The sequence below is a fragment of the Erythrolamprus reginae genome, chromosome Z (assembly GCF_031021105.1).
Source record: "Erythrolamprus reginae isolate rEryReg1 chromosome Z, rEryReg1.hap1, whole genome shotgun sequence".
Lineage (NCBI taxonomy): Eukaryota > Metazoa > Chordata > Lepidosauria > Squamata > Dipsadidae > Erythrolamprus > Erythrolamprus reginae.
Genome location: NC_091963.1, coordinates 119070896 through 119086940, shown reverse-complemented (window position 1 = coordinate 119086940; position 16045 = coordinate 119070896). Strand labels below are relative to the sequence as shown.

Sequence of the window (16045 nt, the reverse complement as noted above, 5' to 3'; positions counted from 1 at the left end):
ACTGTTTTTATTACTGTCGTGAGCCGCCCTGAGTCTTCAGAGAGGGGCGGCATACAAATCTAATAAATTATTATTAATTATTATTATTATTATAGAACCAGTAGGAACCCATCTCTGTTGCATGTCTAAAAATACAATTCTCCCCACATCTATCTAGAAACCAAGGAGCCTTCCAAGCTCTTTCACCCTTTTTCTAGCTATTGACAATGCTGTCTCTTCTTTGACCATTCCCTTGGCAGCGTCTCTTGAAGGTAACTTGAAGATTTCCAACATGCCTGTGTACTTAGTTATCTTCCAGTTGATTACTATTATTATTATCCGCCCCGAGTCTGCAGAGAGGGGCGGCATACAAATCTGATAAATAAATAATAAATAAATAAATAAATAAATATTATTATTATTATTATTAATTAGATTTGTATGCCGCCCCTCTCCGAAGACTCGGGGTGGCTCACAACAATAGTAAAAAACAATGTCAAAGAATAAATCTAATATTAAAAAGAAACACCTATAAAACCCCTCATTTAAAACCAAACAACACATACATACCAATCATAAAATATAAAAGCCTAGGGAGGTGTCTCAATTCCCCCATGCCTGGCGATATAGGTGGGTCTTGAGTTATTTACGAAAGACAAGGAGGGTGGGAGCAGTTCTGATCTCCGGGGGGAGTTGACTCCAGAAGGCCGGGGCCGCCACAGAGAAGGCTCTTCCCCTGGGGCCCACCAAACAACATTGTTTTGTCGACGGGACCTGGAGAAGGCCAACTCTGTGGGATCTAATCGGCTGCTGGGATTCGTGTGGTAGCAGGCGGTACCGGACTCTGGTCCACTGCCATGTAGGGCTTTAAAGGTCATAACCAACACTTTGGATTGTGACCGGAAATTGATCGGTAGCCAGTGCAGGCCACAGAGTGTTCTAAAAACGTGGGCAAATCTAGAAAGCCCCACGATGGCTCTCACGGCTGCATTCTGCACGATCTGAAGTACTATAGACCATTCTATAATATATTCTCCTTGAACAGCATGTGGAAACTGAATGCGTTTTTAAAATTTATGTGGGCATTTTTGGAACTTCACAATGTGCCCATATAACAGTCCTTCTATGTGAGATGTATAATCTTCCAATGAGCTTCTGAGTGCAATTCTCAATGTTTGTTTTTACCCATAAAGTCCTGCATAGCTCAAAACTAGATTATAGTATTTGTAGGACTGCCTAATGTCCAATAGTTTCTGCTTGGGTCGAGTGACCAAGAAATGATAGGTTTGGGCATTTATTTATTATTTATTAATTAGATTTCTATGCCGCCCTATTCCTTAAACTCACGGTAGCTCACAACAAAATAATATATAACGTGTAGAAATCTAAATTTAAAAACATACTAAAACCCCAATTTCTTTAAAAAAAAACCAGTCACTCATATACAAGCAATCAGACACCCATTCATTCATCAGTTGGGGTTATATATTGCTCTTAGCAGCCCCAAGTCAGTCAGAAAAATATGGGTCTTTAGACTTTTGCAGAAGGCAGGGAGAGTGGGGGTAGTGCAAATATCTGGAGGGAGTTGGTTCCAAAGGACTAGGGCCACTACAGAGAAGGCTCTTCCCCTAGGCAACATTGTCTAGCTGACGGGACCTGGAAACTCTGTGGGACCTGACTGGCCACTGAGACACATGAGGCAGAAGACGGCCCTGTAAGTAATCTGGTCCAATGCCATGTAGGACTTTATAGATCATAACCAAGACTTCCAAAATGCCTTCATAAACCAATCAGCAACCAATGCAGCTCTCGAAGTGCTGGAGAAACATGGCCGTATCTCAGGAAGCCCATAACTGCTCGGACAGCTGCATTTTGCACCATCTGAAGTTTCTGAATGTTCTTCAAAGGTAGCATTGCAGTAGTTGAACCTCGAGGTAATTAGGGTGTGAGTGACTGTGAGAAGAAACTCCTGGTCTAAATGGGGACGCAATTGATGTACCAGGCAAACCTGGGCAAATATCCCTCTCGCATGGTCCAGCTCTCTCTATTAAGCAGTGTCATCATATTTTCTCTGTCCCAGCACCTGCTCTGAGGAACAACATTCATCCATTTGTCCTTTTCACTGTTTGCAAAGCATCAGAGAATTGGATATTTGAACCAGGATGCTAAGAGAGTCCTGCTAGATTATTTCTTTTGCTATTTATCTAGGAAGAAATTTTCTTACCTCCTGGAGCCTGCTCTGCTGGAGCCTCAGCTAGAAAAAATAAAAAAGGGAGGAAATATTAGGTGTTTAATTACAACCAAAGAATAATGTGTTATTTCCCACACAATCCTAAGTACAGATAGTTATTGACTTACAACTGCTCATTAAAAAATGGTTCAAAGTTATAACAGCCTTGGAAAAAATGGCTTAAGACAGGTTTGCGACCTGTCCACAATGCTTTGATCATCACACCACTCCTGCAGTCATGTGACTACAATTTAGGCTCTTGGGTTCACATTTGCAACTATTGCAGTATTTTGTGATCTCAGAGTCCTTTTCAAACAAACGTCAGGCATGGGGGAATTAAGTCATCTCCCCCATGCCTATATAGTTTATGCATGGTATGTTTGTGTGTATGTCATGCTTTTTAAATAAGGGGCTTTTAGTTACTTTTAAATATTAGATTTGTTGTACAGTACATTGTTTTATTATTGCTGTGAGCCGCCCTGCGTCTATGGAGAGGGGGGGGCATACAAATCAAATAAATAAATTATTATTAATAATAATAATAATAATAATAATAATAATAATAATAATAACAGTAATAAACAGCAAAATCAGTTAGGGCAATGTTTCCCAACCTTAGCAACTTGAAGATATTTGGACTTCAACTTCCAGAATTCCCCAGCCAGCGTATGTGCTGGCTGGAGAATTCTGGGAGTTGAAGTCCAGATATCTTCAAGGTGCCAAGGTTGGGAAACACTGAGTTAGGGGATCCTAATATGTGATTTACAGGGATTTGCTTAATTATTGGCTTAATGACTGCAATAAAATGTGTTGTAAAATTGAGTTCAATCATATGGTGAATTTCCTGCAAGAACGAGAATGGCATTGCTTAGTGACTGAATTGTGGTTTTAAATTGAGGACTAACTCTATAAATTCTTGTTGCAACAAAGTTTTTCTCAGTAAATATATCAGGTCTGGATATTTAACTTTTACTCATTCTAAATGCATATAGAATATAGCTTACAAAAAAAATCAAGTGAAGCCTTGTCATAACAAAACAACAGCAGGATGTTATGTGTGAATGAAAGAGAATGCTTATCACAGTGATGGCAAATCTTTTCTTTTAATTTATTTATTTGATTTGATTTTTATGCCGCCCTTCTCCTTAGACTCAGGGCAGCTAACAATGTATTAGCAATAGCACTTTTTAACAGAGCCAGCCTATTGACCCCACAATCCAGGTCCTCATTTTATCCACCTTGGAAGGATGGAAGGCTGAGTCAACCTTGAGTCGGTGATGAGATTTGAACCATCTGACCTACAGATCTACAGTCAGCTTCAGTGGCCTGCAGTACAGCACTCTATCTGCTGCGCCACCCTGGCTCTTTTTCCTCAGGGTGTCGAAAGCACATACCTGTGCACTATTGCGCAGGATGCTTGCCCACACCTATAATTCAATGCCCCCCATGTGCCCCATCTCTGCACATGTGGGCCTCCCCACATGCTGCTTCACCCCACTTGCATGACATAAACAGCCACCCCATTTCCCAACTTCTTTTGGGCCCGGCAGGTCCATTTTTCACCCTCCCCAGGCTCCAGAGGCTTCCCTACAGTCTGGGGAGGGTGAAAACGACCTTCCCTACCTCCCTGGAGGCCTTCCAGAGGCTAGAACAACCTGTTTCCTGACTTCCAGTAGGCCCGGTTGGGCCAGTTTTCACCCTCCCCAGGCTCCCAGAGGCTTTCTTGGAGCCTGCGGAGGGCAAAAACACCTTCCCCTGCACCTCAAGAGGCCTGCCAGAGACTGAAAATGCCCTCCCAGAGCCTCTACACAAGCCAAAAATCAGCTTGCTAGTGCTTACATGCGCACTAGAACTGAACTAGGGCAATGGCTTGCATTTGGCAGATATGGCTCTGCGTGCCACCTGTGGCACATGTGCCATAGGTTCACCATCAGGGACCTATAACAAAAAAAAATGTTTGCAAGGATTAGGACTTTTAAGTGCAACTTTTCTTTACTAAGTTTGAATGTGGCAACTAAGTAATTTCCTGCTAAGTGAATAATGTTTCGACTGAGTAATGTTTATATACTCATCCCCATTCTTTGTTCCTATGCTATAGCAGCAAAAAAGGGTCAGTTAAAAAAATACTGTCCAGTCAGTTGAAACAAGACAGTTTCTCAAACCATGCCACAGCTACTAATAGTATCATCTCCAGAAGAAATAATGCATGGTTCAATGCAATACTTCAGTGTTCTGCTGTGCTATGATTAGAATATCTCCAGGACCGCCTTCTGCCGCACGAATCCCAGCGACCGGTTAGGTCCCACAGAGTTGGCCTTCTCCGGGTCCCGTCGACTAAACAATGTCGTCTGGCGGGACCCAGGGGAAGAGCCTTCTCTGTGGTGGCTCTGACCCTCTGGAACCAGCTCCCCCCAGAGATTAGGATTGCCCCCAACCTCCTTGCCTTTCGGAAACTCCTTAAAACCCACCTCTGCCGTCAGGCATGGGGGAATTGAAACAACTCCCCCTTGCCCATGTAGTTTTTGTATATGATTCGATTGTGTGCTTGTTTTTTTATATACTGTATTGGGGTTCTTTTGGTTTTTTTAACCTAAAAGTGTAATTTAGATTGCAAAATATTAGATTTGTTACTATGTTCTGTTTACCATTGTTGTGAGCCGCCCCGAGTTTACGGAGAGGGGCAGCATATAAATCCAATAAATCTAATCTAATCTAATCTAAAGCTGAAGGAAAATCTCTAAAGGGGTGTAGTGGTGGTGATTTTTCTGCCAGAATCTAGAATCCCTAAAACGAACTTGAATATTTTGCTAAGACGATGACAAGGAATTGAAACTTGGGGCAGCTTAGCCTCACCTTGAAAATCTGAGGTTTAAAACTACTTTCTGCGACTAGACGTTTGAAACACGTTTATTGTACGTAGAGTGTGATTTTTGGCTTTTATGTTTTATTAGGCAGAAATGTCCTTTTCAATTAGGTTCCAATGCCATACCGAATCCCACAAAGGAAAGATATCAAAGGCAGTAAAGGAGTAATTTTCCCCCCTCTGGACCAATAAATATATCATCTTACTTGTTTGTCATTCCTTTAATTAAAATGGTCTGTCAGGGATCAGCAGACTATGAGATGGGAGCCAATTTTTCTAGGTCAACATGCCAGCATGTGCAACATTAATGCAGAAGTCGGCAAGCAGCAGGTCTCTGCTTAAATTTTACATTGTGAGCAGAGATGGCTTGTTAATGGAATAGTCAGGTGCTATGCTCCGGTAGCAATTTTTGGGATGCGCACACAGCTGTGTGGCCCAGATGCGTGCGTGCCTATCCCCACATGTGATTTGGCTTCTATGCAGGTGCAGCCAGCGGAATCTTGTGTGAAGACGCTCACACAAGCAAGATCAGTTTCCGCCGATCAGTTTCCGGTCACAATCCAAAGTGTTGGTTATGACCTATAAAGCCCTACATGGCATCGGACCAGAATACCTTCAGGTCTGCTTTCTGCCGCATGAATCCCAGCACCCGATTAGGTCCTACAGAGTTGGCCTTCTCCAGGTTCCATTGACAAAATAATGTCATCTAGCGGGACCCAGGGGAAGAGCCTTCTCTGTGGCGGCCCGGCCCTCTGGAATCAACTCCCCCTGGAGATTAGGACTACCCCCACCCTCCTTGCCTTTCGCAAACTCTTGAAAACCCATCTATGTCGCCAGGTATGGGGAAATTGATAAGTACCCCTCTGCTGTTCTGTTTTATGCATGATTTGTTTGGGTTGTATGATTGTTTTTTAATAAGGGTTTTAAAATTGTTTTTAATATTGGTTTTGTATTTTGCATTGCTTGTTGTGAACTGCTCCAAGTCCACGGAGAGGGGCGGCATACAAATCTAATAAATTATTATTATTAATTATTATTATTTCAGTGGTTTTCAGCGAGTTTTTGCTTCTGCGCATGCCTCACGCGAGATTTTGCTTGCCGCACATGCACAGACGCCAAACCTCATGCTGATGGAAACATGTGTCCCTGCCAGATGTGCATGCCCTCGCGACAGCCTCTGAGGGCGTAGCACCGAAGATGGCAGTCCTTTGCTGATTACGAGGTATGCAAAAATTCTCCCCATACCCCCTTTACTGTTCCTTCAACTGTGAGAATGCAGGGCCAAATTCAAGGCCAAATAAGGTTCTAAGTTAATTTGGGTATGAGTATGAGTATGAATATGAATAAAGTTAATTTGTTTTTATTTATTTATTTTTCATATTTCTCAACTGTCGATCTTCCTTTTAGAGAGACTCTGGGTGGTGTATAATTAATAATAATATAGGGGATTAATTGATTTGAATATATCAACTGAAATTGAATACATCAACTGAAACTTAGTTAAATATTCTATTTGATTTGATGTTAAGATTTACCTATAATAATTGCCTTAGGTCATAAGTAACATAACAGTTGATATAGATATACATTCCTTCCTTTGTTTTTCTTTCTCTCTTTCTTTTATGTACTTTCTTTTTTTTTCTTTTTAGTTTGAGATCAATAGACCGAGTGATTATAAGACTAAAACTAAATATTGTATGAATTGAAGTGTTGTAGGGTTAATAGTGTCGAAATAATTATAACATTAAGTTCTCTTTTCTCATCTAATAATACTGTATGAAAGTGTGGAGTAACTTCTTTAGGATGGTAAATATGTCGCAAACTTATACAAAATCCCTTGAGAAACAAGTGCCAACTACACCGCTTGCAATTGGACCCAAACTACTGACAGAAATGACAACAATAGAGAAACAAGAACAAGGCCCATCTCTTCAATCTATTCAGAGTTCTCTGGACTTAATACAAGAATTCATGAAACAGACCCAAGAAACAATGTTTAAAACACAAGAAACCATGATCCAAAACCAAGATCAAACAAGTATAATTTAAATAATTTAATACATTAAATTAAGCATTAAAACATTAAAATCAAAGACACACAAACAAACAAACACACACACACAGAGAGAGAGAGAGACAGAGACAGAGAGAGAGAGAGAGAGAGAGAGAGAGAGAGAGAGAGAGAGAGAGAGAGCTTTCCTGAGCCTTTTCACTGAATGGACATAGAGTGGCATATATATTATTTCTAGGGAATCAAAATGCATGACTCAAACAAAGTGGAAATATTATGCCTGTATTTTTCTGTTATAATTGACATGCAAGAAGTTAAGAGAAAATTATTAAAAGCAGCATAATTAGTCCTAAATATTTTCTGGTTATGGTCCAGTTGTTCACTAAATTTCATGGCATCCAGACAAGCGGTCCTCTCATCTTCCTCCACCCAGCCAGACTCATATTTTGACATGGTTTCTTATCAGAGAACGTTTTCTTCCACAGAAAAAGACAGAATAACTGTATAATGTATGTTGGCTGATAGCGGTAGGAGCACCCTTTGACTCTGGTATTCATCCTGACTCTGCCTTGGATGGATTATTTTTAATTATTTCTTTTCAACAGGGACATTATCATACCATTAAGTATTATTGGGAAGAACAACTGCCCTAAGCACCATTTGTAGAGGGGCATCAAAGGCTAGTACAATATATGCAACGACCAAATGGATTAAATTCTTTTTATTCAGTTAGCAAATAATCTCAACGTCTTTGACTTTGGGGCTCCTCCACAAATGGAGGTTTATTGGGATACTGACTTCAAAGGATGATGGGAAAACATTCTCAGATGAATATTCTGCCCTTGGCCTTTCAAGAGTCTTGAAAAGGCTTTGCATACCATTTTATTTCCATTCCCTTGATGAGGCTATTCATAATCACCAGGGAACAGAAAGGCAAACAATATGTTCTCTACACCCCTTCATTCTTCCAATCTAAAAAAAAAAGAGTGATTGACTTCTAGATTCTTTATGTATGATCAAGTTGAAATATGGCTCATGGTCTTACTTTTAGGCTCTTCTTTTTTCACATCCTTTGGTTCTGCTTTCTTCACTTCTTTCTTCTTTGCTGCTGTAGAGGAATGAAAAGACAGCAGATCAGGAAGAGTGGACACAACAAGGCAACCCATGTCCTCCAATCACATGCAACTGCGCCAAGTGACTATGTAATCTTCAGAAGCCACTATGTTCCTGTGATCATGCTCAAAATTTGTGTCTGAAATTTGTATCCTTGAATTTTCGGGAGGCTCCTACCAGGGAGCCCGGCAGAACACTACTATAGTTAGTTTTTTTACTGTATTTAGTGAATGAGACTAGATTTACTCCTGTAAACCTATGCTTTTTCACTTAGTTAAAATAATGAACTTTATTATTTTTTAATTTATTTTTGTGGATTTGTACCCCCAAAGGTAGATATTTCTCTGGAAGCTTGGGGAAAGGGATTATTTAGAGATCTTCCTGAATTTTATGCCAATAGCAACCATGTGAAGTCAAAAGAGAGAAAAAGCTTGGCCCAAGATCACTTAGTATGACTTTTAAGGGCTGAGAGATGTAATGTTGCATTTTTCTGGTCTTATTCCAACATCATAATCCTTACATTAGTATTAATATTTAATCAAAGTCTGCTTTTCTTGGGGCCCAATAACTTATCAGAATGTTACTCTGGATCATATGGCCCTTTGGGAGAAACTGTATTTATCTGAATATTTTAAAAGGTAGACAAGCATAATGGAAGGCAATATTATTAGCCATCTCCATTGATAATTATGAAAATCTTAATGCAATACAGCTGGTGTAACCAAGTGGAGAAAAATTGGATTAGAACAAAAAAAAACCCTATCATCCTGTGCATTCAAGCATACTCCATCTCTGTGATAATCAGCCTCTTTATTGCTAATCTAACCTTGAATTGGGCAACACGAGGACCTATTCCTACTGCTAATTTTCCATCTATCCTTGAGCCAGTAGAAAAGTGTTTTATTTTATTTTTATGCATTAGATTTTTATCCTTCCTTTATATCATTATGACATTAGCTGTTCCCACTGTTGATCCCTATTCTGCCTCTAATGCTTTAACTGCATTAACTGTAATTGCAGTGATCTGGGTTCTTTCCACTGTAAGCAGAGAATTTCTTAATGCTGTTTGAGGCTGTCCTTGTTAGTATAAGACTGAAATAATTTCTTAACAAGGACTGCAGCTAAAGACAATTTAAGAGTTTTCACTCATAGCCTGGGGACAAATGAAGGCTATGTTATGGAAATGTGCTGTTTTTTTTAATGTTATTGAGGCTTGTTTGTGCCATGGTTACCTGTAAATGGAGAAAGGCTCAAAGACAAATGTGAATTCAGAAAGGATGGAACCTTAGAACAGTACAAACATTTTAGCTGCCAATAATAGTACAACACACTGAGTAAAGCATGTTTAGATGAATTCAACAATTAAATTTAATAGCATGCCACAGTACAGTTGCCTTTTATTCTTTTATCTCAGCTGGCGTTTGATTAATCCTTCTTAAGGGAAATGTGCCTTTCTTTCTTCCACTCATAAGAATTGCTTTTGGCTAGATTATTTCTTTATTTCTGATTCTTTGATGTCTAAAATTAAAGCATATAACATTATAATTTCAAATCATGCTGTTCTGAAGCTTATTACGTTATCTAGAGCAGTGATTTTCAACCTTTTTTGAGCCGCGGCACATTTTTTACATTTACATTTGCATTTACATTTGGTGGGGCACACCACCAACCAAAATGACACAAAATGATGCCCTAAGACACTCTCCTCTCTTTTTCCATCCCTGTCTCCTCCCCACTCTTGTGTGTGTGTGCGCGTGTGTGTGTGTGTATACTCTTGAACCATTTCCAAAAACAGGTGAGGGCTGGGGGGGTTTTCTCTCTTATTCTTTGGGTGCTTTTTAATCATATGCTTTAAATCAAGAGTCACTTCTCTCTCTCTTTTGTTTCTCTCTCCTCTCATTCTCTGCCTCAATCATTTTCTCATTTCTCTTTTTTCCTCCTTTTTCCCTCCTTTTTTGCTCATTTCTCTCTCTCTTTCCTTTCATCTCCTTTTCTCTCTCTCTCTTGCTTTCTTTCTCTCTCTTTCTCTCTCTCTCTCTCTTTCTGTCTCACTCTTGCTTTCTCTCTCTTTCTCTCTTTTCTTTCTCTCTTTTGCTTTCTCTCTCTTACTCTCTTTTTCTCTCTCTCTCTTTCTCTCTCTCTCTTGCTTTCTTTCTCTCTCTCTCTCACTCTCACTCTCTCTCTCAGCAAAAAGTTGCGAGACCGGAACCTGAGCTTCCTTCTTCGCGGCACACCTGACCATGTCTCGCGGCACACTGGTTGAAAAACACTGGCCTAGGGAAAAATTACAAATACTCTTTAAGTGGTTTCTTTGCTGCAAAGATTTCTCAAGCAAATGGAACAGAAAATGGCAGATACTTTTCTAAAAAAGAGACTTTCCCTCATTATTGTCTTTGAAATTGGATACTACCATGGGAGCCCATCGGGGAGGAGTCAAAAACTCAAGCGAGTTGTTAGATTCACATAACGAAAGGCGGTCCGAGTCACAGTAACTTGGAAAGGGCTTTATTGTGTCTCAACTGTAGTGAATGCAGAATGTCAGCTGTCTCCAAGCAAGTCGCTTTTAAGGACTTGCCTTGAAGGCAGCCAGCTTCTGAGAGCCATTCAAAACTCCTGCCTGTGGCTGACCAATCAGTGGGCAATATGCAAATTTCAGAACGTACCACTGAACACAACCCTTGTAGTTGTGATTATGCAAATAAACCACTTGGCATTTATCTCTCCTTACTTTCAGTCCTTTCTCTTAGAATCTTTTTAAAACTTCTTGTAGCCTCTCCATAAGTTGTTTTTTCAATGTCCCTGATATTAGGACATTGTCGAAATATGGCACAACCTCCAGAATACTATAAAGTAGCCGTTCCATCATACTTTGGAACAGCCCCAGTGCCATGCTCACCCCAAATTGCAGTCTAGTGCATCATGTGAGTTACAATGGTTTGAGCTTCTCCAGTCCTTTCGGCCACAGGCAGCTGCTGATATGCCTGGGTTAAATCAAATTTAACAAATATGTTTCCTTGTCCCAATGAGTGCAGTAAGTGTTGCACAACTTGTACTGGATAGGCATTGGGTTAGAGAGCTTTATTGATTGTGGCCCAGTAGTCAGCACATATTCTCACAGACCCATCTGGTTTCATGGGTGTAACAATGTGGGTCTCCCATGTTGCATGGTCTACTGGCTCTTGAATCCCTGGTGCCACTAGTTTAACTAGTTGTGCATCTACCTTGGGAAGAAGAGGCCGGGGAACCCCATGTGGTTTTAATTCAGGCCTAAGTTAAAGAATATAGACTTCCAGTTTCTAGGAAAAAATGTCATTGAAAGTCCATGTCAGGTTGCCCCAAAGTCATCTGTGAGATGGTAGTCGAATCATCTTAATTCCTAGGGGTTTCCTTTAAAGTCTTTGAATCACACCAGTATTTCTGTAGTTCCTAATATCAGAATTCGATTCCCTTGGAAATTCCTTATTCTGCTGGGCTTTAACTGCTGTCTTGTGGTGTCTGGCATAATTTGTTTAATTTTAATCCATTATATTACAGTATATGTGGAGCTGGTGTCCACCTCCATCCTTTCTCATCCTCATTTGTAACGGAGTGTCTAACTGTATGCTAACTCACTCTTCTGCTGAATTGGTTCCCTTCTTCTCCCTGTCTGCCTCTCTGTGCCCTAATCTATTTTTAGTTTGGTGCCAATTCTCCATGCTTAGTCTAGGCTGGACTGGGGTATTCTGATAGAATGTAGGTTGGCCCACTCTGCATGCTTCAGCGATGGCAGACCATGTCCCTGAAATTGCAGCTGGCTCTAGAGCAGTAAAGGGCAGCCATTTGCAGCCCTACTGGAACACTCCGTTGGAGGGGAGAGTGTGCATGCTTTGAAAGTTTCCTCTTTGAAAGTCTATATTAAGATGGCTGCTGGTGCCATGAGATGCCTTTTGTTCCTTATTTCCTTTGTCACCACTGTTAGATTCACATAACAAAAGGTGATTGGAGTCACAGTAACTAGGAAAAGGCTTTATTGTATCTCAGCTGTAGCGAATTGCAGAATTGCAGAATACCAGCCAGCTCCAAGTAAACCGCTTTTAAGGACTCGCCGGCTTCAAAACTTGACAGCCATTCGAAACTCCTGCTCACGGCCCACCAATCAGTGAGTGATATGCAAATTTTGGAACCACCATATGCAACACTAGGAGTTGTAATTATGCAAACAAACTGCAGCTTCTTTTTTTACACACATCAAGAAATATATTTAAAAACAGTCTGGGATTTTAACTGCACTGTTAAACCTATCACTTGTCTTTTGATATTGCTAAAATATTTATTCAAACCATTTACTTTGTTTGTTTGTTTGTTTGTTTGTTTGTTTGTTTGTTTGTTTGTTTGCTTGCTTGTTTGTTTGTTTGTAAAATTTATTGACCACCCATCTTACCATAGGATAACTCTGGACAGCTTACACTTACACATATAAGCTAAAACATAAAAAGTTTAAATCAAACACTAAAACCAAGGACATATAGGGAGAGTGAGGGCGGAAGTGGGTGTGTGGGGATTTCTTATTACATGATCAACCACCTCAATCGTGATGCTCCCCCACTAGGGTCCCAATCAACTGGTAAAATCATGTCTTTAGGCCCTTATGAAAAGATACGATGGTTGGGGCCAACCTCACATGGGGAGGGGATAAGATGCTCCAGAGTGCAGGGGCAACAGCAGAGAAGGCCCTCCATATGGACCTTACCAAGCAAAATAATCAGACTGACATTTTAAACAAAAATTGATTAACAGAGGGTACAATATTTCATTGCTCGTCGATTATCTTTTTTAGTCTATAAAAAAATTTGCAAGATTTCTCTCCCTTTTCCTAAAATCATTGCTTTGTTCAAGATAGTAAATTTCTGTCAGGGAAATATAAAACTTGTTAAGTTTGGGGTTAGATTTACATCCTTCAAGAGATAGCTGGGATGGAAAAAAAACAGTAAAAATTACTTTATGTCCTTTAAAAATATAAATTTAACCCAGTAGCTCTCAGCCTTTTCTTCATCATAGACTCCTATGAAATTTCCTTTTGTGGCACAATGGAGGTGGTGGATCATGTAATAATCACAATATTTATCAGAGGTTCAAGCTATTAATTTGACCTCTTTTGCTTAAAAAATGTCACTAAACTAAAAAGGATACTGCTTCTGATAGTTTTCCAGATGAAGTGATATTAAAAGTATATTGGGTTTGACCTCTTTATGTTCAAGATGTATACTGAAGCATTTTTGAATAAACTCCTGAACTATTTCTAAAGAGGCAACAATTCCAGGTTTTTCTAAATCAGTAACTTATATTACTGAGAAATGTATATGCTGAGATTTTAAGTTATTTTGTTCCTTAAAAGAAAGAATAGAATGGAATATAATTCTTTATTGGTCAAGTGTGATTGGACACATTTGGTGCATATGCTCTCAGTGTACATAAAAACAAGATACATTGATCAAGAATCATAAGGTACAGCACTAAATCAGTAACTTATATTACTGAGAAATGTATATGCTGAGATTTTAAGTTATTTTGTTCCTTAAAAGAAAGAATAGAATAGAATTCTTTATTGGTCAAGTGTGATTGGACACATTTTGTGCATATGCTCTCAGTGTACATAAAAACAAGATACATTGATCAAGAATCATAAGGTACAGCACTAAATCAGTAACTTATATTACTGAGAAATGTATATGCTGAGATTTAAAGTTATTTTGTTCCTTAAAAGAGAGAATAGAATAGAATAGAATAGAATTCTTTATTGGTCAAGTGTGATTGGACACATTTGGTGCATATGCTCTCAGATACATTGATCAAGAATCATAAGGTACAGCACTTAACGATAGATATAGGGTACAAATAAGAAATCAGGAAACAATATCAATATAAATCGTAAGGATACAAGCAACAAAGTTATAGTCATGCAGTCATAAGTGAAAGGAGATGAGAGATTGGAACGATGAGAAGTGAATAGTTTTGAGGGAATAGTATTGAGGGAATTATTTGTTTAGCAGAGTGATGGCATTCAAGAAAAAAACCCATTCTTGTGTCTAGTTATCTTGTTGTGCAGTACTCTATAGCATCGTTTTGAGGGTAGGAAGATAGGATACCTTTCTAACGATAATGTTCCAGATCAGGCTCCATTTATGGAGGACTGTCAAGCTTCAGGCCATATCAGATTTTTATTGTTCTTACTTTAATTCAAAATAAATAAGATCGTAACTTCTAAAAGTGCTCAGAAAACTTTTGTTATATTCATATGCAGCTATTGCAGTCAGTTTGACTAATTTTGGTTTCAGTAAAGTTTTCTATTTGGAGTTGATATATTTATTCAATGTCCAAATCATGGAAGATTTACTAACAGTATATCCTTGCTGTAGTTAAATTTCTGTTGAGGAACATCTCGTGGTTGCCCTTCTTTCCTTTTAATTTAGCTTAGGACTACTTGCTATTCATTCAAGTCCACCCATCTAGCAGCTTTCATCCCCATAAAAGATCCAGTAACTTTAAAGGCAAATTCTTCCAGCCCCTGTTGGTCAATGTGATACCAGAATTCTGAATATATAAGTGAAATCACAATAGGCTGAATAGAGTATAAAATGTTTATTCCACATTGATATTTTATATATTTTAGACTAGATTTTTTTTTCTTCCTAATCTCAACCTCATTATTTAGGAATTTGAGGTTCTTTCTAGCTATCCTGTGTACTGAAGAAAACCAGACTAGATGTGATTGGCTCCTGATAATAAAATATAATGGTTGCATTGCAATTGTTGTCCATGACATTGAAGCAGTGCTTCTCAAATAGTGGTGTGGGCCCCCCTGGAGGGGCGCGGAGCCATGCCAGAGGTGTGTGTGTGACCCTGGGGAATGTACCTTTTTTGCCACAGGGAATAAGGTTTTTTTGCACCAAATAATACCACACAGCACAGAGCAGGAGATATGAAGTGCAGGTAACAAACCCTTAAGAGACACCATGGAAAAATATTTAACATGGATGAAAAGAAAAGAGGAGAGAGTCGGAGATAATGAGACAAATCTAAGTCTCCCGAAAGCTAAGACAAGGAAATATGATGAAGCGTATGTAGCACTTGACTTCACTGTGACTACGTTAGGAGACAAGGAAAGACTGGTATGTTTACTGTGTCTAAAATGTTGGCAACGGACAGCATGAAGCCAAATAAATTAAGGAGTCACTTAAACACCCCAATCACACTGATAAGCCGCTTGAGTTTTTAAAGCAAAAACGTTCTGAATATTGTAAACAATCGTCCAACAGAGCGTTGGGGGGGGTGCGTGAAATGTTTACTTCTTCCTGGGGGTGCGTAACAGAAAATAATTGAGAAGCACAGCATTAAAGGAAGAAAGCCACCAACATTTGTGTATGATGATTTTAAAAATTGAAGTCTACTAGCATTTTTCCAACTAATCTTTTTTTAAGGCACAATCTTTCACAAGTTGTATCTCACTTCATGAACGCCTGTGACACTCCATAATAGATCTCAAAATGATTATTTAAGAAAAAGAAAACATTAACAGTACTGTACTACTGAATGAAAAAATGTATGAGAAGGTTTCAGGAATCTTAGAAAATGCCTGCAGGGTAATTTTAATATAGTACCATGGGCTTTTAATACAGTACTATGATTAATTCATAGTTTATTGGTAATTTTCCATGAAACCTATGTTATTAACTCATATTGCCCTTGCTCTCTCCCCAACTTTTCCCCTTCATTTTACCCCAATTTATATTCAGTCTAGCTAGACTACACGTGACAAATTGAGCTGAAATTCAAGAAACCTTATTCTCTTTAATTAAAATCATTAGTTGGA

The 16045-nt window shown here is 39.1% G+C and overlaps 2 protein-coding genes across 3 annotated transcripts in view; one reads left to right on the top strand and one right to left on the bottom strand.

The window, feature by feature from the left end:
- Positions 1-16045, top strand: part of RUVBL2 (RuvB like AAA ATPase 2) — a 615067-nt gene that overhangs the window by 397835 nt on the left and 201187 nt on the right. The window lies entirely within an intron of this gene.
- MYBPC2 (myosin binding protein C2) overlaps positions 1-16045 on the bottom strand; it is a 116540-nt gene that overhangs the window by 63995 nt on the left and 36500 nt on the right. For both annotated transcript variants that reach the window (XM_070767283.1, XM_070767282.1), the window contains exons 3-4: positions 8129-8191; positions 2204-2233 (exon numbers count right to left, since the gene is read on the bottom strand). In XM_070767283.1, coding sequence (XP_070623384.1) covers positions 2204-2233; positions 8129-8191 — 93 coding nt within the window. The remainder of the gene's footprint in view (positions 1-2203; positions 2234-8128; positions 8192-16045) is intronic.